The 24430-nt window shown below is 41.8% G+C and overlaps 1 protein-coding gene across 2 annotated transcripts in view; it reads right to left on the bottom strand.

The window, feature by feature from the left end:
• arnt2 (aryl-hydrocarbon receptor nuclear translocator 2) overlaps window positions 1-24430 on the bottom strand; it is a 107592-nt gene that overhangs the window by 46461 nt on the left and 36701 nt on the right. For both annotated transcript variants that reach the window (XM_034184160.1, XM_034184159.1), the window contains 3 exons: window positions 22715-22928; window positions 16331-16544; window positions 6768-6870 (listed from right to left, as the gene is read on the bottom strand). In XM_034184160.1, coding sequence (XP_034040051.1) covers window positions 6768-6870; window positions 16331-16544; window positions 22715-22928 — 531 coding nt within the window. The remainder of the gene's footprint in view (window positions 1-6767; window positions 6871-16330; window positions 16545-22714; window positions 22929-24430) is intronic.

The following is a 24430-nucleotide window of genomic DNA, read 5'->3' on the forward strand; positions in this document are numbered from 1 at the left end:
TTTGCCTTGCGCTGATGTCACGGATTTCCCACGATCCTCTCTGATTCACTAGCGTCCGCCGTGTTTAATGTACAACAAGACGGTGGCAACTGTTGAGCAAGGTGCAAAATGGAAGTTATATGCGCAGTTGTTGGGTGTTTTAACAATTCTGCTCGAGTGCCAGGAGTGGGCAGTGGGTCCGTCTTTACAGTGAAGAACCACACTATGCTGTCTTTTGAAGAGGACAAGCAGCTGCTGTGTTTGGGCGATCCAGAGTCCTTGCTGCCACTGTAAATCAGCGACTGTGGGCGAACGTTGTCCCATGGCAGATCAGCCACCAGGGATGGCTTCTTAAAGTAGACCTGCATTGAAATAAATGTGGTCAGATTTCAGAAAGAAATAGCTGATATGTATTTATAAGACCCTTGTGAATGCAGTAAAGTAAATCTGTAAGCCCAAATTTGTAATTCAGCAGAGAAATCGTTTAAAAATTACAAATTTGCAGCTAAAATTTAGCCCTCTGTGAAAACAGTTTGTACAGCCGTATCATTTCCATGACGTCAGGGACAAGACGACGCGCTCCCGCCTTCAGTCCGATCCCGTATTGAAATTGATTTTATCTGTTAGTAATGTTACTTATACACATCCTGGTTTCAACATCCAAAAGTAAGCTGCAATGAATGTGAGATACAGATCTGTGTGCTCAGATCAGCAATGACATCGACAGCGGGCGCCGTTCTTCCTCTCCCGCTCTCTGCCTCCGCTACGCTCGCTGTTTTAATGCGAAGCGGCCGGTACACCTGTTGCTGCAAGGACAGACTTCTTGCGGCAAAATCCACAGCACCGCACGTCTCGGCAATCGGAGTCCCAGAGCTCCATGGACGCTGAGAGAGGTTTATATATTTTTAATGACTGGGATTCTTTGCGGGTCTCGCCTCCATATCCCGCGATGGTACCGGAGGCAAAAGACAGTAGATTTTCATTGCGACACCACTCAATCAAACGGGCGTATGAAAAAGTCCCCCAAAATAATTTTCAAGCACAAGCAAAAGAAATGTGTACTCACCCAACGTGCCGCAAGACAATATGAAGTTTTAAAAAAAGTAGATCCTTCCGTATAAGACAAGAAAAAGGTGCAGATGCAAACTGACGTAAATCCACAAATTACAATTGGCGCAATGCATGCTGGGAGAGGGTCTTGTCCGTGACGTCTCGGCAGCGTCCATGATGAGGGGGACAATTTGCGGAGGGCTAAATGTTAGCTGTAAATTTGTCATTTTCAAATGAAGATTTCTCCGTTGAATGACAGATCTGGGCTTGCAGATTTACTTTACTACATTCAGAAGGATCTCATGTGTAAATGTAAGTCATTTTTTGTTCAAAAAAATCTGACTGCATTTTTTTCAATGCAGGTCTCCTTTTTAAACAACAGAGAAACTTCCCGAATATACTTCACCTCCAGGGTCACCTCTCTTCCGGCCTGCTTCAGCGCCTGCACCGCCAGGTTGCACATCGCCTCGCGGAGGTCATTCCCACTGACGAACAGGATCGCGTCCCCGATCCGCAAAGCTCGGCTCTGGTCGGCAGTGAGTCCTGGGAAGATCTCAGAGATGAGATCAGGCATGCTGTTCTCCTGGCCCCCTTTAATACTGATCCCCAGCCCGCCAGACTCCTGCTCGACCACCCGGACCTTCCGCACCGCTTCGAGGGGACGTCTGGACTGACGGGTAAGTCGCCCTGCCGAGACTCCCAGGACTTCTGTAACTGGAGCCGGGGCTGCCGTAGTTAGTCCGCGTTCATGGGATATAGGGACACTGCTGTAGGGATCGATCCCCCCACACTGTGATATTTTCACGATATCAGGCCTTGTCATTGCTACTTAATTCACAATAAATCTTAGAATAGCTACAAGTGTCCACCAATTGTATACATCAAAGATGGCAAATCGGGGAGGATCATGGGAAATGTGACATCAGTTGCAATCGAGCTATAAACGCTGCTTCACCACAAGACACTGAAATGAAACATGAGCACGGTAAAAGTGCCCCAGTGCAATAAACACTACTGTACCACAACATGCTGAAAACAAACACCAGCATGGGGAAGAGCACCACAGCACAATAAACATTTCTTTACCACAACACACGGAAAACAAACACCAGCACAGCTAAACCTACCACTGCACAGTAAATGCTCCTTCACTACAACACGCTAAATACAAATACCAGTATGGGTGAAACCGTCACTGTGCAATAAATGTCCCATCAGCACAACATGGAGAAACCAACACCAGCACCGACAAAACCCCTACCACACAATAAACGCTTCTGTACCACAACATACTAAAAACAGACACCAGCACGCAACAGTGAAGCTAGCAGGCGGCACCATTCACCACTATGACCAGACCAAAGCCTCCGGCAAGAGCATGGGAGGGAGACTCTGTGTTTACATGTTTGAAGACTGGAGCTCAGACAGCCGAGTCCCACTGCTCACCAGACACCCCAGCGTCCACACGGGAGGAATCAACAGGCAACAGTCTAGCCTGAATTTTGGCCCTAAAGAAAAAGTCATCTTGCAGTACTTTGACTGGCCACTTGAAGCTGGCTCCAAAACTGAGCACTTGAAAAAGTTGAAAGCATACTCGCCGCCACCCAGCGGACATGCCAGTTTAAGATAGGGGTTTCCGCTGAAACCCCCATCCGCTGAATGGTTTAAGCTGACACTCCCACAAACAGTGTCAGTTCTAACGGAAAATGGTGTCTTCTGTTTTTTCTGGCTGCAATCACCGGAATAGTCACGAAAAGTGCAGTTTTTTTCAGTTCCCAGTGAAAAAGGGAAGACGAGGCACATGGGAGAGGTCATGTTGGCAAGTGGTACCCTACACACCTAGCCAGAGTAGCGGCATTCTCGGTTGCGGTGGGGCGTGGGTGTTGGCACTGGGGGGTGGACGGCTGGTGGGGGTCGTGGTCTGTGTGGGGTGGGGTGTTGCCCCGCTCTCGCTTGGGCGGTCTAACGATTTTTGGGTTTTGGTGTTTGGGGGGAGGGGGGTTGGGAACTTGGGGGGAATGTGGAGGGACCCTGCTGGCTGCACTGGGAGCCACGCCCTCATATGGCTCGGTGGCTCGGGGGGGGGGGGGCGTTCCGGCATCACTGGGCCGTTCCCCTGGTGGTTCATTGGGCTGCCCCGGTGGCTCTGGTGGCTGCCCTTCCTGGCCCCTGTGCCCTTCTGCTGCCCTTTTTCTCCTGGTTTTTCCTGGAGCCCTGCGTCCTGGACCTGTTTCCATCATTGCATGCGGTCGGCCATAGGGCTTCTGACCACGTCATATGGTAAGGTTCTGTACTTTTGTCTTGGCCCAACACACCAGCCACAGTAGTGATCGGATATTTTGCTGTGATCTGGGTCTCTGTGTGTGGATGGTTGTGTGTTAGAGGCAATAACCACAATTCGGTTTTGGGTGCTCTCAGGGGGATCAAGACTCTGGTGTCCTAGATTAAGGTATGGATGCTCATTAATTAGACAACAGACTGCTGCTGTCACTACTTGTTCATGTGTGGTTGTTTTTTAGAGAAAAAAAATATGATTCAATAAACACCCAAAGCGAAGTTAGCAGAGACTGTAGCTAAAATGGTCCTTTGGACTTGGAGAGAGGGGGTGTGTTCAGGATTTTATCATCACACATAGAGCCACTGACATGTTGCCCTTCAATTTCAATTTATTTTCATTTATACAGAGCCAAATCACAACAGAGTTGCCTCAAAGCACTTCTCACAAGTAAGGTCTAACCTTACTAACCCCCAGAGCAGCAGTGGTAAGGAAAAACTCCCTCTGAGGAAGAAACCTCAAGCAGACCAGACTCAAAGGGGTAACCCTCTGCTTGGGCCAGTGGTGGGCACAGCTAACCACAAAGTTAGCTTCGATAACTGGTAATCAGCTAACTGAAAAGTTATCATTTTTAAGGCTAAACCGATAAACTGTCTAAAAACTTATCAGAAGCTACAGATAACCGATAACTTTAAACTGTGCCTTCCATACGCTCTCAGCTTCTAAGAAGCTGATTTTGATTTTAAACACCGCCAAAACATCTGATGGCGATCACAAACCCAAAGAGCAAATGAGCCAGCGCTTCTGTTTTTGTGCACTCTGCCCCCTGCTGTAGGAAAGCGTCATTTACTCTGACAGGATACAGTGGTCCCGCGATGAGGCAGAGGTCTTGAAATGGAAAGCAGGTTTGAATTATGGTTTTGCTTTAAAAATAAAATGATTCCGGATAGAATAACTACCTTAATGTAACCTCTTAAAATGTACAAAATGATATATAACACATATGTTAATTTTAAAATAATGCACTAATTCTGATGATTTGAACATTAACACACAGATCCCCGAAGGGAATTATGGGTAACTAAGCCTCCGCTCATACTGATTGGTTGATTCATTCATTATATGTAAAAACCAACACAAGTGAATCAATGTAACGTGTTGGTGTTTACAAATAAATGCTTTTGTAAAATGTCATTTTTTTCATTTGTATAAAAAAAGAAAGAAATTTTCAAGATCCCTCTAGACAGCGCTTAAGTGCACGCGTGATGACATCACAATTCTATCTGGTTAGGGAGACAAGGTTTCTTTCAATAACAAGAACTGCTAAAAGACTTTCTCATGTTGGAATTGTGTGGCGATAGGAATCACCTTTTGAATGCTTGAATAACGATGTCAGTCACACAAAGAAATCAAATAATAGTGAAAACATGTTCAGTGCGGTGTCATAACGCATCAATCAGTCGCTCCGTGAGGCGTCATAACATCAAGCCTGGTTCACATGGCAAGATAATTAGGCCGATATCGGACCCGATCTTCCCCTTCCGACAATCTTAAGGACGCCCCAACAATCGTGATGACACTAAATATAATCTTATCAGATATTCGTGCCATGTGTGGTTTGTAAGAGTGCTCTGATCTGCTCAGAAGGATGTGAGGAGCTAAATGTGATATGCAGCCAATCAGAAAGCGAGGTGTCTGACCTGGGAATGTTCGTGTGTGAAATCTGTTTATGTGTGTTGTTTTTACCGTGTGGCTGACACCACACACTGTACAACTAAACCTGTCAGATCTATGATTTGTTTTATCTCCACGTGTGTGGGGTCTCAGGTTTTGGAAACCTACAGATAATTTTAAAATCCTGCGGTCGACAACACTGTGATATAACCGGCTGCCAGTAGATGGCAGTGTTCTATGCATTTTGATGCCGGTTATATCATATGGCCTGAATCACAATTTTCACAATCACAATCACCGGTGAGTCTATGTACAGGCAGGAGGTCTTCAGTGGAAGCACAGAGAAAATAACGTCCATCTACAAGTGAGGGGATGGAGATGCTGATCTCAGAAGGACCTCCACTACGCACATGGGACAAAAGCTGTGGAGATTGAAATCAGCTTTATGTTTTTGGGGGTGCACCTCACAAAGTGGTTTACAAACATCTCACACATGGGTTAGGATTACTGGTGCCGTGTGCCTGCCATCGGCCATGTCTGTACCATCAGAAACAAAGCCACCAACATCATGAAGTATCACAGTGATGCTGCTCACAGACACATCTGGGCCAGAACCACAAACCTCAGAACAGTATCTGCCCAGATGCTCTGAGACAGACCAACAGTCTTATCGCCAAGCTGCTCATTCAATGTTCCTCCATGTGGCATGAAGGAAGACTTTCTTCTGAGTTGTTCTGGATGTGAAAGTGTCATCTTTCTGCGGAAATCCAATCTCAGGAAAGGTTGACTGACGTGGAGTTCATGGACAACACTGATCTTTATCAAATCAGTGGATACTCAGACTGCAGCACTTGAGTAGCTGAGTAAGAAATCAAACTGTCATGACTTGGGATCATCCTGGATCAACACTAAGATCCATGCCCACTCCATGTGTGGCTGCAGCAGATAGATGTTTACTTGAGCAAAGTGGAGACAGAGCGTTTGTCTAGCTGCAGTGCAAAAACTGTCCCTCTCAAAATAATCCAAATAATCCAAAATCTAGTCAAATTGTCTTATATTAAGCAAAAAAAAAAAAAAAAAAAAAAAATCTGCAGGTGGGGTAAGAAAAATTTACTTGGCTAGAATTCTCAAAACTAGCAAAATATCTCAGCACTGAATAATCAAAATGTGCCTTAAAACTAGACAGAATTCTTATGTTCAGATTAGCTGCCGTCTTAAAAGGAAAGGAATAAGGAAAACAATCTTGTTCCTTTGATTGGATGATCTGAAATCGATTGCCTTTCCTTGATACTGGTTAAATACAGCTTGATAATAGCTGTGAAAACTTATGAAGAAAAAGTGAGACATTTTCCTAAAATAAGATTTTTCTTATGTAAAAAATGCTGACAAAATTATATTTCTATTTAGACAAAAATGAAGTCAAATTTTCTTTAAACAAGTCTTTTTTTTTTTCTTTCTTAGATATGAGTTTTTGCAGTGCAGATTGTAGCCATCCAGGACCCGCAGTGGTTCTGTGAAGTCATAATGCAGTAAAGCACAGCACCAGTGCGTGGTACGAGACATCCCACACTTGATGTCACTGCGTGAGGTGAACAGAGCTACCACAACAGATAACGGTTCACTCTTTGTGGCTCGCCTTTTGCTTCTCTGCACATGATATAACTGCTGAACTACCAAGTCTGAGCTCCTTTCTCCTGCAAAGGTTTGAAATTTCTGAATTTTTAAATACTTCAAAAACAAGAAGAGGATTTGAGAATGCAGAATACTGGTGCTAACGGTGAAGACACACCTCATGCGGCAGATGAAGGAGCGGCGGGAACCCATGCACATCCTCATGGAGGACTGCTGTCCTTCCTTCTTCACTGTCCCCGTCTTCAAATCCAGAATCCGCCCTGTTTACACACAGTCACATGACAGAGAGCAGACTTATGAAATAAATATATAAACCTAAAGCTCACACATCCTTACAACTCACAAATTTCACTAATATAGAACGTGTTATAAATCCTGGGCTGTTAAGAATTCTCAGGGGTTCTTTTTCAATAATTACTGTATTTCTGGAGTATAACATCTTTTTTGCTAGTTTGGAAGGTCCTTTGACTTATTCTCTTGTGCGACTTACGTATATACCTCAAAAAACAAACAAAAAACAAAAAAAACATTCATTATCAATTTTAAAAAAGGGACTGTTTTTAGAACTTTTCGGGGAATCAAATCAGTCAACAAAACAAACTCTAATAATAAAAGAATAAATGCCAGTCATAAAAAGTACAGAACACACAAAAATCCAAAATGAAAGAGCCATTAATACAGAAAAAGGTGCAACTTATACTCCAGAAAATATGGTATTTATATTATATTTACATATTAAAAACTGGCATTTATATTTATATGCAAAATCCTTCATGGACTAGCACCTCCCCATCTGGCTAACCTAATGAAACCTTATGTTATGCCTGTGCTCTGTATTCTCAGGAGGCAGGATTACTGTGTGTCTCAAAGGTTAAGAAGAAGTCAGCAGGTCATAGAGCATTTTCTTCTTGTGCTTTAGCTGTACAAATTGTGATGTGTTTAGAACTGCAGCTTTGAGAGAGGATGGTACTGTAGATTTGGTCAAATATGCCTCTGCAGTTATCAGCTACATTAGCACATGCATAGAGATTGTTATTCCCACAAAGCACTACAGAAAATACCTCAACAAAAAACCCTGGATAAACTGTGATGTAAGGGCCAAGCTACGTGCACACTCAACTGCATTCGTCTCAGGTGTTGCTGAGGAGCTTAGTGAAGCTGACCCCCCACCCACATAAAAAAAAAAGCCCAGCAAACAGGCTGAGTGGCTAGTGCTTCATTCGTGCAGATTTGTGCAGTTAAAATTTATATTTGTGCTGCTGCAGTTTTTGAAATATTAAAGATTATATTTAGGTCATTCAGAGATCATCATCCCTCCAGCTTGCTCCAAAATGAACCAGTCAAGTCTACTTTTTTATTGCTTCATTTGTGCTGATTTGTGCCATTAAAATTTTCATTTGTGCTACTATAGTTTGAGACATTAAGAGTTTTATTTTTATGCAATGATGGCGGGCACACACACGGCACAGGAAGGCGAGTGCGCTTCCACCATCCCTGCTGCTACGTTCAAGTATTGTCAGAAATTACAGGACTTTTTTGTTGTATCAAACTCAGCAGTGGCGTGGTTTTGATTAGATTTTTTGGTAAAAATAACCTTTATTTTTATATGGCTGAAACACTACCCGTGCTCTGATTGGCTGATTTCCAGTCTGATATGGGAAAATATCAGACCGTTTACCATGACAATCGGTCCAGAATGCATATCAGATTTGCGACTTTGTTTAAGATGAGAAGGTGAGGATGAAGTCCAAAGTACGGTGGCAGCCCAGAGCTCACGAGGTGCGGGAACTCTGGAGTCGAGGACTGAGTATCTCCCAAAGAAAAACAAAACAAAAAGAGCTTCTCACAAAAGTGTAAGTGTAGAACCGGGGTTTATATACTGAATCAGAATCATCTTTATTGTCATTTCACAGTAATCAGCACAACAAAATTTGCTTGTGCATCCTCAAAAACAATGACCACCCTCACACACAACTCACCCATACACATACTTCAATAAATATTAAAAAACATCAGGAGATTTGGGTGGGGGGCAAACTCAGAGACAAACATAACTTGTATTGTACTGATCCCACATTGTCACTGTCCCATACTGCACTTATCCCATGCTGCACGTCCCATATTGCACGTATCCCTCTAAAACGTCAATTAAGATTAAAAATACCCAACTTAAAAAACCCTTAAATAGCATAAAACAGTAATAAATATACCTAAATATTTAAAATAGTTAAAAACAAATATTGCACATGTCCGCCCTTGTTCTAATTAGAATAATGCAATTGTTCCAACTGGAGCTTGGGCGTGTCTGTTCAGTTCTGTAACAGCTCTAGGAAAGAAGCTGTTTTTCAGCCTTGTGGTGTGGGCTTTAAAGGCCCGACAACATCTGCCGGATGGAAGCAAAGAAAAAAGGTGGTGTGAGGGGTGTGTTCCGTCCTGCAGAATACCGCTTGCTCAGCGGAGGCAGCGAGTCCTAAAAACATCATCCAGTGAGGGCAGAGGGAGACCAATGATCTTTTCTGCCGTTCTTATGACTCATCTGATGGATTTCCTGTTGTTTTCAGAGCAGTTTGCAAACCATGCTGTAATGCAATAAGTTAAAACACTCTTGACGGAGCAATGATAAAAGGCCTTGAGCAGCTCAGCCGACAGGTTGTTCTTCTTCAATGCTCGTAGAAAATAAAGCCTCTGATGCGCCTTTTTGACCACAGCAGATGTGATGAAGATGAAGTCAACTATATTCTCTTTGGTTTTCTTGACATTCAGGGTCAAATTATTTTCTGTGCCCCATTCAACTAGCCTTTCAACTTCACCTCTGTAGGCTGCCTCGTTGATGTTGAAGATCTGTCCCACCACAGTAGGGTCATCAGCTAATTTTATTATCGTATTTCAGGAATGGGTGGGAATGCAGTCATATGTATAGATGGAATAAAGCAATGGACTTAGCACACAGCCTTGTGGTGCGCCGGTGCTAAGAGACAGACTGAAGGATAGATGTGTGCCCAGTCTGACTGCCTGTGGGCGGTCAGACAGGGAATCCTTAATCCATGCACATAAAATATTGCTAAGGCCTAGGTTGAGGAGCTTTGTGGCCAACTTAATGGGTGCAATTGTGTTGAAAGCAGAGCTGTAATCTATAGAAACCATTCTCACACTTGCCCCTTTATTGTCGAGGTGCGTTAAAGCTGTGTGGAAAGCTGTGATGACAGCATCCTCTGTGGATCTATTTGCCCTATAGGCATATTGATGCTAGTCCAGATTGAGGGGAAGGACAGATTTTAAATGCTTCATCACCAGCCTCTGAAAGCACTTAGCCACAATAGGAGTAAGGGCCACAGGTCTGTAATCATTCATGGTTCTGATGTTACTTTGCTAGGGCACTGGAATGATGGTGGCTGTTTTGAAGCAAGTTGGTACAGTAGCTTTGAAGAGAGATCTGTTAAAAATATCCGCAAAGACATCTGCCAACTGGTGGGCGCAGTCTTTGACCACCAGTTGGCAGATGAAAGCAGGTGACGGTGCTTCTCTTGGGGATGGGCACTATGGTGATGGACTTAAAACAGATGGGTACAGAGGTTTGTGCAAGGGATAGATTGAAGTACGAACTGTGAGCACGGAGACTCCCCAGGGCTGTGTGCTGAGCCTCCTACTCTACACACTCTTCATGTATGACTGTGTAGCCTCCTAGAACAACACCAGCATCATTAAATTTGCAGATAACACTACAGTCATCAGTCTGATCACTGGTGAGAACGAGACAGCATACAGAAGAGAGGTGGCAGATCTGGTAGCCTCACGTCACAACAATAATCTTTACTTCAATGCAGACAAGACCAAAGACATGGTTAATGCTACAAGGAGGCGTGGGGAGCTGCACACACCACTATACATTGGTGAGACAGAGGTGGAGAGGGTGAAAACCTTCAAATTCTTCAGCACTCACATTAGTCATGATCTCACCTGGTCTGCCAACACCCAACAGATCATCAAGAAGTCCCAACAGACACTGTACTTTCTGACTGAGAAAATTTGGTATGTCAGCCAAAATTCTCAGCAACGTCTACAGGTGTATGACTGAGAGTGTCCTCACCACTGGTACAGTAATTGCACAGTCCAAGACAGGAAGGCTCTCCAGCGTGTGATGGAGACCTCACAGTACATCTCATCAGCCTTCCCCTCACAGGAGGAAATTTACCAAACCAGAGTCCTACGTAGGACACACAATCTCATCAGGGACAATACACACCCCCAACACTCACTGTTCACACTCCTACCATCAGACAGATGGTAAAGGAGTCTGACGTCCAGGACTACTAGGCTGGCGAACAGCTTCTACCCACAGGCCATTAGGCTTCTCAATAACGCTCTTACACACTGACCCCTCCCCCAGCTGAGTGACTGTTATTTCACTGTCATTCCTCTCCTCATCATTATTACTATCATCCTCTAAGTATTTATTATATTAGCTCTGTTCATTATTTATGCATTCATGCACCCTACAACTCCTGCACAGCAGGAATGCTGCTTAAAACTACACAATACTGCACAAAATTGCCAATACTGCATAAACTGCAGATCCTCTAAACTCTATGTGCTTTAAAGTGTAGGTGACATGTAATGCCATGTTTTCATGACTATTTAAGACTAAAATTAAACAGTTTGAAATTTATCCTTTCCTGGTGTGCAGTTCTTGAAGATATAAATATTGGGATTTTGAAATGCACGCCACTAAAAAACCAGGAACTTCTCGCCGAGAGCCGACATCAGAGAAAAAGGAGGAAGTGGTGTCAGCATGAGAACCATGATCTTAATAGCCCATTAGTTTATGGATTTTTACAGGCTACTGACGACCCCGATTCCACAGAGTGGTTCGGTTCGAGCCGCACCATGTTTTCCGTCTCAGAATGGCTAATTTTCACCGGCAGAATGGCAGGTGGAACAATTATTTGCATGGTGTCCGTGGATGCTTCACTCGACACAGAGACAAAAAAGTATTTTTAGATTTTATTGTATTCTGGATCATGGGATAATGTCGTCGTGTGCAGAGTGAGACGTTATGAGCACGAGATGCTCCGAGTCTTTCTAACAGCGCAAAGCCGCTTGTCAACGAGCGGCTTTGTCTTGTTAAACTACAGCCGCAATAACAGATTACAGCTGCGTTGGAACCTGGCACCAAAGTCAAGAGATGGACAAATGGAGTTTTGTTCAACCAGGAAAGAAGGAATTTTCAGATGTGTTGTTTTGTAAAGGTGGATAAGTTTAAAGATGATCTCACTGAAACGTACAGGTGAGACGTATTTACTTCTTGTGTGAATGGTTTTAATATTTAATATCAATGTGTTACTAATGTACAGTACTGTATTCAAGAAGGAAAAAATATATATTTTAAAAATAGCTGATATTTTCAGTCCCTCATGTCATTTTTCAGATTTGAAATTGTTTCTATGGGGAAAAAAAATCCACACTTCCTCATCACTTGTTTTCTGATATCACAGATAGTAAAACTATTTTTTAAATCAATTGATTATGACCAAAGAGCTGGAAAAAAAAACAACAGCTTATCACCTCCACCACCCATGCTGAAATCGCCTGTTATTTATTTTTTAATAAGTACCATTCTGTGTTCTGAACTCTGCCAATGTCATCACTTTTGCCAGACTGAAGGTTTTCCTCCAAACTTTATTGTCATCTAAACAAGGCTCTAAATCATAAATGCTGTGTCCCCCAAGCAGCTTCAGAAACACCTTCAGACTGGAATAAAAAAAAAAAAAAAAAAAAAAAAAAACTCCACACTAGAAGAAGAAAAAAAAAAAAAAGCTGCACATTAGGGGGAAAAATAAAACGTCAGAAAACAGCTTGACCTCCACCATGTTTACAATTGATTTGGGCTTGAATCAGCAGGTGCCGTTCTAATGACGTAGCAACAATATGGCCACACCTGAGGGCTGAAATAGAGTGCAGGCTTCAGGCAGCTTTAGTTTATCCTTCACCAGCACACTTATCAACTTTTACTGTTCAGGATTTTTTTTAAATATCAACATTTCATAATTTTTAGTGATATTTGTGTTCATTTTTTGGTGTCACCTACTTAAATAGTGATTCTAATACATTCTTCAGTCTAATAATGTGTATTTTATAATGTGTTCTCTTTCTTTTTAACTCATCTGACATGAACTTTCTACATGAAATTTTTCTAGGGAGAATTTCATTGTGTGGTACAACTGCCTGTTTTTACTGTGTACATGACAATAAAAAACTCTCAACTCTAATATGGGCTCAACTAATATGGGCTTGTGCTGAGTTCCCCTTACCCTTGTGAAGCACCTTAGGGTGAGGTGTGTTGTGATTTAGCACTATTTAAATATATTTAATTGATAATGTTCTTTAGATAAACCAAAACAAAAAAGTTGGGAAAACCTATCACGTCAAATTTTTTTTTTCCTCCAAAGAGTCACATTATTTTGGGGGATCCCACGTGGGCCGAGGTAGCTCCACCTTTCTTTGGTACATGGGGGGCTCCTCTGAAAATAAACGTTTGGTAAACACTAGTGTGAATGATTGTGAGGTTATTCTGTGTTTCAATTTCTGCTGAGCGGTTTCAGTTTGCATGGAGATGTTTTCCTGCTTTGGTCCAGGATTTGAGTCTGACATACATTCTGACTCCTTACACCTAAAATAGACATCAGAGGCTCTTCCAACCAACAGAGCTCAGCAAGAACCTTTTGCGGACATTAAAATTAAAGCAATCATTTTTTATCCTCATCATTTGTTCTTCCTGCATAGAGACGGGAAAACCGGCCGTGCTGGATGTGTCTCACATCCTTCACTGCTTCCTCGTCACGCAGCTGGAACCTCGCTGTGCTCTGACTTAGACAGCCAGCATCAAAACAGGAAAAATTTTTAAAACAGTGCGAGTGATCTGCTGACCTCAGCAAGCCAACGTCACCCTCTAGTGGCCATGAAGAAACATTCTGCCTTTATGGAAAGGAAGAAAAAAAGACAAAACAAAATCCAACCCTCAGCGGGATGTAAATCAATTCTAATCAAAGAAATTTCAGTTTGATGTAAATTGTCACTGCCACTTTGCCCAAACTCATTTTAAGTAAGAGGGAGGGGGTTATAATTTGACAGACGTACTTGCTTACGCGTATTATCTTTTGTTGAGACAAGACAGTATTTTGATGAATTCATGTTTGAAGAGCTCCTTGACAAGGATCCACAAGAAAGGAGAAACTGAAGGAGCACTTGGTACAGACCCGCAGAAGCCCAAACTGAATGCTGACCTTTAAACAACACACCATGTCTTCCTGCTGACGGCTTTGAATTCTTTCCTGACAGAAAAATGTTGACCAAAATAAAATGGTTTCTGGACTCCATGTGGATCAGGAGCTGCATTGCGGTTTAACAGACCACTCGTCGGTTTCTACAGGGTCACGGTGACGGATTAGCATGGGTGGGAACAGAACCTTAGTGGGTCTACCTGGTGTGGTGTTTTCGGAGAACCTCAGTGGGTCTACCTGTCGTGAAGTTATCTGAGAACCTCAGTGGGCCTGTCATACAGTTTTCAGTGAGTCTCAGTGGGCCTACCAGTCATACAGTTTTTGAGGAACTCAGTGGATCTACCTGTCATACAGTTTTCAGAGAACCTCAGTGGGTCTACCGGTCATAGTTTTCAAAGGACCTCAGTGGAGCTACCTGTCAAACAATTTTTGGAGAACCTCGGTGGGTTTACCGGTTGTAGTTTTCAGAGAACCTCATTGGATTTACCTGTCAAACAATTTTTGTTTCACAGGTTTTGCTTGTTTACATGTTGTGGCATTTTCGGAGAACCTCTGCGGATCTAGCGGTTATAGTTTTTTCAGAAAACATCAGTGGGTCTACCTGTCATACAATTTTCAGAGAACCTCAGTGGGCCTGACTTACAGTTTTCAAAGAACCTTAGTGCATCTACCTGTCGTAGTTTTCAGAGAACCTCAGTAGGTCTACCTGTCAAACACTTTTTGTAGGACCTCAGTGGCTCTACCTGTCATAGTTTTCGGAGAACCTCAGTGGGTCTACCCGTCACCCAGCTTTAAGAGAACCTCAGTGGCTCTACCTGTCAAACAATTTTTGTAGGACCTCAGTGGCTCTACCTGTCATAGTTTTCGGAGATCCTCAGTGGGTCTACCCATCAAACAATTTTTGGAGAACCTCGGTAGGTTTACCTGTCGTAGTTTTTGGAGAACCTCAGTGGCTCTACCTGTCGTAGTTTTTGGAGAAACTCAGTGGGTCTACATGTCACACAGTTTTAGGAGAACTCAGTGGGTTTACTGTTCGTAGTTTTCAGAGAACCTCAGTGGTTCTACCTGTCATACAGTTTTCAGAGAACCTCAGTGGGCCTGTCATACAGTTTCTGTAGAACCTCAGTGGGTCTACATGTCATACAGTTTTCAGAGAACCTCAGTGGGCCTGTCATACAGTTTTCAAAGAACCTTAGTAGATCTACCTGTCAGTTTTCAGAGTACCTATCATACAGTTGTTGGAAGACCTCAGTGGGTCTACCTGTCATAGATTTTGGAGGACCTCAGTGGGTCTACCTGTCATAGATTTTGGAGGACCTCAGTGGGTCTACCTGTCATAGATTTTGGAGGACCTCAGTGGGTCTATCTGTTGTAGTTTTCGGAGGACCTCAGTCGGTCTACCTGTCGTAGTTTTCAGAGAACCTCAGTCGGTCTACCTGTCATACAGTTTTCGGAAAACCTCAGTGGGTTTAACGGTTGTAGTTTTCAGAGAACCTCAGTAGGTTTACCTGTCAAACAATTTTTGTAGGACCTCAGTGGGTCTCCCGGTCCTAGATTTTGGAGGACCTCAGTGGGTCTACCTGTCGCAGTTTTTGGAGAACCTCAGTGGGTCTACCCGTCACCCAGCTTTTGAAGAACCTCAGTGGCTCTACCTGTTGTAGTTTTTGGAGAACTTCAGTGGGTCTACATGTCACACAGTTTTAGGAGAACCCCAGTGGGTTTACATGTCACACAGTTTTAGGAGAACCCCAGTGGGTTTACCGTTCCTAGTTTTCAGAGAACCTCAGTGGGTCTACCTGTCATACAGTTTTCAGAGAATCTCAGCAGGTCTACCGGTCGTAGCTTTCAGAGAACCTCAGTGGGTCTACCCGTCATACTGCTTTTGGAGAACCTCAGTGGCTCGACCTGTCGTAGTTTTCAGGGAACCTCAGTGGGTCTACATGTCATACAGCTTTCGGAGAACCTCAGCGGGTCTACCTTTGATGGCGGTTGTGGAGAACCTCGGTGGACTTGCTGGTCATAGTTTTCAGGGTACCTCAGTGGAGCTACCTGTCAGAGTTTTCAGAAAACATCAGTGGGTCTACCTGCCATACAGTTTTCAGAGAACCCGAGTAGGTCTACCTGTCATGGAGGTTTCGGAGGACCTCAGTGGATCTACCTATCATACAGTTTTCGGAGCACCTCAGTGGGTTTACTGTTATAGATTTTTGGAGGACCTCAGTAAATGATAAATGGACTGCATTTATATAGGGCTTTTCCATCTGGATCAGACCCTCAAAGCACTTTACAAATAATGCCTCACATTTACCCCGATGTGAGGGTGCTGCCATACAAGGGACTCACAAGACACCAGGAGCAACTAGGGGATTAAGGACCTTGTTTTCAGAGAACTGCAGTAGGCCTGTCGTACATTTTTCAGAGTACCTCAGTGGGTCTGGTCTACCTGTCATGGAGTTTTCGGAGGTGCTGAGCTGCTCCCTCAGCTTGTCTACATCATCAGGGTGGACCTGCTCATACAGAGTGCTGCCAAACCACTCTGACTGGGGATGGTTCAACACTGGTGTCACAGAGTCTGACACGTATATCACCCGGCCTGTCTCAGCTGCCACCACAAACAGGAAACCATCCGCCGCCTCCAGGATCAAATGCTTCAGTTCCTGCAAGACGAAGACAAACACATCAGGCTGTGGATGTATGTGTGCATTCACTCATATGTCCCAAGGACATTGTGCCCTCCAGAACATTTAGTCACAACTAGTAATGGAACCCTTCCTAACCTAGAACCCAGAACTGATCCAAGTCCTGAAGCGCTCTGGGGAGCAGGACGTCCAAGTGACATGGGTGTAAGCAACTGAAAATTTTTTGACTGATCGTCTTCTGTGAGTGGACGGCCGAGCGCTGAAGGCATGCCCCATGTGACACTTTGGAAAAAAATGGTGCAATTGGTGCATTCTGTGAGTACTTTGGTCAGTTTTTCTTGGTTGGGTATTTGGCTGTTATACTGGAACAAAATATGGCTCAAGCCTTGATTTCATTAAAATTTATTTACCATCTTGTATGTATGTGTAATACAACTGTATATAGCCAGTGTATTAGTATGGGGTCAAAAGAAATGAGGGTTTTTTTCTTTTCTATGACCAGTTCTCCTTTGCCTGCAGAGGATAAAGCAGTTTATTCTGGAACCAGCTCTTCTCTGTTTGTAGAGGATAGAACTGCTCATCTACTACAAAAAACTACATCTGCAAAAATGTTAGTGGTATAAAAATTATCAGACCAAAACTTATCGGAAGATAATTGGTCCAATGATGGTTTTCAAAGTTATCTGAAAAGCTAATCCAATAATGAAAACATAACCTTCGATAATTAGCGGTTAGCGGATCTGTGCCCACCACTGGCCACCAGTTGTAATATAAATAATTAAAAACCAAAACCAATGAACATACCTATACAATATTTAGTACAGTACTTTAATTTTACCTCAAAATATTTTTTACAAAACATATCTTGTCATTTTTCAATGGCTTATCTATTAAAGAGTATAAACTGAAGGAAATCAATTGAAAGGCCTGTAAGAAGTTTCTGTAGTAAGTATTTTAGCCATAAGTTCAAGTGAGAGGGGGAAGTGTTGGCTTTTTAAATACTTGAAAGAGACCGGACTCGTCGAGAGAATTCAGTACAGGTAATGGACTGATGCAGAAGGTGGTAGCAATGCAACAATAAGGATGCCAGCTGTCATGCGCAATTCATGTCAAAATAAAGCATATATATTTGTATGTAAAGGTTTGGGCACCCTGATGATTTCCATGATTTTCCTTTATAAAGCATTCATTACTTGGATCAGCAATTTCAGTTAAATATATCATATAGCAGGCAAAAACAGTGAAATGAAGTTTATAGGATTTACAGAAAATGTGCAATAATTCTTTAAACAAAATTAGGCAAGTGCATAAATTTGGGCACCCCAACAGAAAAAAAAAAAAAAAAAAAAAAAAAAAATCAATAGTTAGTAGATCCTCCTTTTGCAGAAATAACAGCCTCTAAACAATTCCTATAGCTTCCAATGAGAGTTTGGATTCTGGTTGAAGGTATTTTGGAACATTCGTCTTTACAAAACATCTCAGGTTTGTTGGTGTCCGAGCATGGACAGCCCGCTTAAAATCACAGCACAGATTTTCAATAATATTCAGGTCTGAGGACTGAGATGGCCATTCCAGAACATTGTACTTGTTCCTCTGCATGAATGCCTTAGTAGATTTTGAGCAGTATTTAGGGTCATTGTCTTGTTGAAAGATCCAGCCCCAGTGCAACTTCATGAACATTGTTCTCAAGAATCTGCTGATATTGACTGGAATCCACGTGACCCTCAACTTTAACAAGATTCCCAGTACCTGCACTGGCCACACAGCCACACAACATGATGGAACCACCTCCAAATTTTACTGTAGGTAGCAAGTGTTTTTCTTGGAATGCTGTGTTCTTTCTCAGCCATGCATACCTTGTTATGTCCAAATAACTCAAATTTTAGTTTCATCAGTCCATAGCACCTTATTTCAAAATGAAGCTGGCTTGTCCAAATGTGCTTTAGCATACCTCAAGCAACTCGTGTGCGTGTACGCAGAAAAGGCTTCCTCTGCATTACAGCATCTCTTTGTGCAAAGTGCGCTGTATAGTTGAACAATGCACAGAGACACTATCTGCAGCAAGATCATGTTGTAGGTCTTTTGAGCAGGTCTGTGGATTGACTATGACTGTTCTCAACATCCTTCGCTTCAGCTTATCTGAGATTTTCTTGGCCTGCCATTTTGGGCCTTAACTAGTACTGTGCCTGCAGTCTTCCATTTCCTCGCTATGTTCCTCACAGTGGAACCTAACAGTTGAAATCTCTGAGATAGGTTTTTGTATCCTTCCCCTAAACATGATGTTGAACAATCTTTGTTTTCATGTCATTTGAGAGCTGTTTAGAGCAGTGGTGTCCACACTATTCCAGAAAGGGCCGAGAGGGTGCAGGGTTTCCTTGCAGCCACTGATTCCAGCAGGTGGTTTCACTGAAGAACTCATCCCACCTGCTCAAAGTGATGTTAATCAGTGAAATCACCTGCAGGAGTCAGTGGCTGCAAGGAAAACCTGCACCCTCTCGGCCCTTTCTGGAATAGTTTGGACACCACTGGTTTAGAAGATCCCATGTTGCCATTCATTAGAAGAGATGCAAAGAGGGGAAACATTTGCAAATGGCCACCTTAAATACAGTTTCTCATGATAGGATTCACCTGTGTAAGGAGGTCTAGGGTCAATGAGCTAACCAAACCAACTTTGTGTTCCAATAATTAGTGCTAAATGTATTCAATTCAATAAAATGACAAGGGTGCCCAAAGTTACGCACCTGCCCAATTTTGTTTAAATAATTATTGCACACTTTCACAGACAACCAATGATTTATAAAGGAAAAATCATGAAAATGATCATGGGTGCCCATACATTTGCATACAACTCTGTGTGTGTGTGAGACACACACACATATATATACACAGTGGTGGGCACAGATAACCAAAAAAAATTAACTTCGATAACAGATAATCAGATAACTGAAACATTATCTTTGATAAAGATAAAACGATAAACCACCCAAAAATGTATCGGAAGTTACAGATAACCGATAAATTCCAATATTGTCTCTGGTACATTTGCAACTACTAATAAACTGAATTTGAGTTTTTATGCCACAATAGCTTCCTGTAATATTAAAAGTGACAACAGACTGAGGCCACAGTTTTGTCTTTGAACATCCTGCCCCTGCTGGAAGCTCTTGTTTACTACACAGCTTCCAGCACAGAGGCACCCTGAGAGCAGCCATAAAGCCCAGCTCTCTATCAATCACAACGCTCCGGTCAGGTAGAGGACTTGGAAAATAAAGCCATGCTGACTTATGGTTTTGATTTAAAATAACATTAATACCGATAGAATAACTCCATTAATGTAAATTCTGTCATTTGTACAAAGTTAAAATATATATCTTTTAATGTTGAATAATGCACTAATTCTGAGGTTTTGTAACAAACACAGACAGATCGCAAAGGATTCTGGGTAAAAGTGCCTCTGCTAAACATTGATTGTTTCAGCCATTCATTATGTAAACCAACACAATGTGACGTGTGTCGTGTGCTGGTGTTTACAGATAAATGTGCTTTTGTAAAATATTCCATTTTTTGTTTGTAAAAACAGGCATTTTTATGGAGCCCTAGAAGTGTCATCGCAAAATGTTTTGCATGTGGAGAGAATTTTTTGGACCAAGTTTCAGGTTAATCGCGCGTCCTGCATCGTGTAGTGTACATGGAGTAACAAGCTGCGTTTAACATCTCACGACCACCTCCTGATCGCCCATTGTATGGTCGAATGAAAATCAAACCTGTTTGATATTATTCTGGTCGGCCGTCGTGAGGTTATTCTGCTGCTGAGGGGCTACAAGCGTCCAACCGCTCGCACTGTGCCTGTGCAAACACCGCAGAGCTGTCTTGTAATGTTATTTTTTTGTTGTTGTTTTGTTTTTAAACTTAATTTGTAAAAAAAAAAAAAAAAGCCATTTGCAAAGCTAAAAAGTTGATATGACAACCATCTGATAAAACCGGGGTCAAAATAAATAGAACACTACCATCTACTGGTGCCCAGACACTTAGTACTTAGGGTGAATGCTGCCATGAACACTACTGGCTAGTAGACGGCAGTAGAGGCCTGAAAAACTTGCCAAAACAAAATCCCAGATAATCCGTGTCTGCTACATTTAAGATGCGTGGAATTTAATGAACGCAAATACAATAACGTCTATAAACCCAGAGAATATATTCACGAGAGTTTTAGGGACTAGAGTTTAATGCTGCTGTCCGTGGAGCCTGAATAGAGTGTCTGAAATGCATTTGTCCTGTTGTGAACATACTGACTATCCTACCCATAATGCACTGCTGGGCACAGCATGTGCTCACTAAAACCTTAAAATTAGCACATTACTTTAAAACTAAAACATATCTCTGATATTTTCACTTTATGAAACGTCAGACATGACAGTAATTTTAAATAACTTGTCCAAAATTAGTTTGGTTAAAACTTGAATCATAAGTTTAAAATGTTTGCCTCTGGATGACTTGGGTGATATTGCTAGTGTATCAGCATGGTGTTAAAGGAAATTATTATTATTTATTTTTTTTTGTGAGACCAGTTCTCTTTTGCCTGCAGAGAATAGAGTGGTTTCTTGTGGAAGCAGCTCTCTTCTGTTTGCATAGGGTAGAACTATGCATCTGTTAGTAAACTTTTAACAAGTAGGTGCTCAACTGATTTTAAATTTTAAAAGTGTTTGTCACTGTTAATCTTTGTTTACTATGTTATCGGTCTAAAAGTTATCGGACAAAAATGTATTGGAAGATAATTAGTCCGATAATGGTTTTTAAAGTTATCTAAAAAGATAATCCGATAATGAAAACATCAACTTCGATAATTATCTGTTATCGGAACTGTGCCCACCACTATGTGTGTATATTTTATATATATATATATATATATATATATATATATATATATATATATATATATATATATATATATATATATATATATATATATATATATATATATATATATATATATATATATAAATAAAAGTTTATATGACAAAACAACAAAACAAATGGAATATGGAAACAAATTTTGATGGAAATCCAGATACAAACGGAGCTTTTGCAGCCCTGTAGTGAAGGGCTTGAACCAAAAGCTGAATGTATATGGTTCCTTCAGGATGGGCCACTGAATGAATGAGCAGACACAAGCAGTGGTGAGCACCAAAAAGTTAGCTTCAATAATCACTAATCCACTAATTGAAAAGTTAACTTTTTTAATGCTAAACCATGAAAAAAAAAAATTAGCAGAAGCTACAGCTAACTGCTAACCTTCAGTATTGTCTCCAGTACAGTGTCAGCTACTGACAAGCCGATTTAGAGTTTAAGCACTGCCAACGCTTCTGATTAGAATCAAAGACAATCACAAACCCAACACAAACAACGAATCAGCTCTTCTGTCTTTGTGCATCCTACCCACTGCTGTAAGGAAGAGTCATTTGCATTCAACATACAGTGCTTCAGACGTGAGGCAGAAGTCATGAACAGCAAAGCAGGTTTGACTTATGGTTTTGATTTATAAACTAAATGAATCCAGATAGTTTATCTACATTAATGTCAACTCTGGTATTTTTACAAAGTGATAATATAACACATATCTTTTTATTTTAAATTCTTAAAATTTTTAATCCTGAAGGATTGAACATTAACACACACAAATGCCAAAAGGCATTATGAGAAAATGAGCTTCCGCTCATCACTGATTGGTTGGTTTATTATATGTAAAAATGAACACACAAGTTACTGTTACGTGTGTGTTGGTTTTTACAAATAAATGTGTATTTGTAAAATGTGTAATTTTTTTATTTGTTAAAAAAAAAAAGAAAAAAAAAAAGGCATTTGCAAAACTGAAAATTCTGTTTGTTAAGTGTGATTCATTCAGTGCAATGATCGTGTGATATTTGGGCAGGCGCTATTCACTTCGCCATTCAGTAGATGGGAGTGTTCACTTCATCCCAGCCTAAAACGGTGAAGACGAGAAGTACTTTTCCAAGTGACCATAATAGTTTGGTACAGACCAGTCACCCCTTTGAAATCCTACAACAAACCCAAAAACTACACGAGTGTAAATGAAAGAAAATGATAAGAAATGATGGCAGTCCCTGAACAAAAACAGTGTGCACTCCTCCTTAAGCGGGTGTAAGTGTGGTGTTCATTATGATCAGCACCTGTTCCGTCAGAAACGAGGGTTTATAAGCTCCGTCTGTGGACGTGTTGCCAGTCCCCCTCATGGACTTCATGTGGGACACGGCCATGCGTAAGATGGTGAGCTTATCGGGTTTGCGGGCCAGGGCGCTGCAGGTGGGGACCATGTCAGACAGCTCAGTGATGTACTGCGTCATCTTGTTGCGCCGGCGTCGCTCGATCTCACTGTGGTTCTCTCTGCAACAGGGGAGAGAGCAATAGAGAGGTCAGGCCGGAATCTGACCCAAACACTCTCAGGTCTCCAGTGGACTGGTGACTTCATCCTCTGCTCTCATCAAAGTACTTCACAATGATCTGAAATCTGCTCATAAATGTGGTGCAGATGATTATTTTGGTGTAAACCATATGGCTGCATGAATATTGTGATGATTTGTTTTTTTCTGGGAGGCATGTTTTCTCTGCACTTATTACAGTGTGGAGTTTATTAAAAAAAACGTAAATGAGCTGGTGAGTGACTGACTCCATCCCAGTCAGACCGTGGAGCCTATAATTCAGAAACAATGAAATTATAAGTGCACATAATGAGAATGAATTGATTTTATGTGGCCCACATCATTCAAATAATCAACACTGTTGTATCTTGTGTAATATCCTGTACACAGGTCTGTCACCTGCTGGACACAGCACCTCCCTTCACCTTAGTATCAGCCACCACTTTAAGCTAGAAATTGAAATATGAAGCCAACTATGTGGCTAAATATAAGACAAAACACACAACAAGTGAAACCAGAATTAAAGAATGGAAAGAACCACAGACTGGATCAATCCTGGACAAAGCCTGTGTCATGTCACCCGTAGGTTTTCTATAGAGACCTGGAACAGCTGATATGACGCCCAGGATTCTAGCTATGGTGGGCGGTGCTGCCCAGTACTGCAAATTTCCTCCTGGCTCTAGGGTTTAATTTTCCTGTCCCACCCGACAGGGATGCGCACGTCCACACTTGTGCCCACACATGCTCGCGCCCACACATACACACAAAACAAATCTACTGTGCTGTCTGGAAGCTGATAACAGGAAGAAAGAAAAGCTAGACTCATTTCTGATGTGATTTTTTTTTTTCGCTGCACTGAGGACATACACAGTTGACCGAGCCGGTTGCATGTGCGCGCAGGCAGGGGGACAACGACAAGATGATTTGATTGAGCTAACTGATGCTGCTTGTAACACACACACAAAATCCACTCCACTGTAAGCCGTCTGGATGCATGAAGAACTGTTCACATGAAACGCTGACGTGATTTTTGGCTGGACTGAGGAACTACACGTAGTCTTTTTTTTTTTTTATGGAAGTCCGAAGTCAGTGCACAGCATCACTGGACTACACATTACAGCGGAACACCACAATGTAAGTCCCTTTTCTGTTGTTTATAAACTAATAAAATATCAAATGACAAGGATCTATTTTAGCCGTTACATAAAACAAATAATGAATGTTTTTACATTCTTTCAATGGTACGAATATTTCATGAGGTGAAAGCTGGAACATACCATTCAACGATTATTTGTATACTAATGGATGAAAATACTGATAGCTGTTAAAGTGCTAGGACCATTATCATACAACATTCAATGCGATGAGAATTTCACTGAATGTGAATATTACAGCAGAGACGTCTTAAATGAACAGTTAGGATGTTTCACAACAAGACAGATTATTCCAGGTGTTTGTAAGAAAAAA

Source organism: Thalassophryne amazonica, chromosome 2 (assembly GCF_902500255.1).
Source record: "Thalassophryne amazonica chromosome 2, fThaAma1.1, whole genome shotgun sequence".
In the NCBI taxonomy this organism is placed as follows: Eukaryota; Metazoa; Chordata; class Actinopteri; order Batrachoidiformes; family Batrachoididae; genus Thalassophryne; species Thalassophryne amazonica.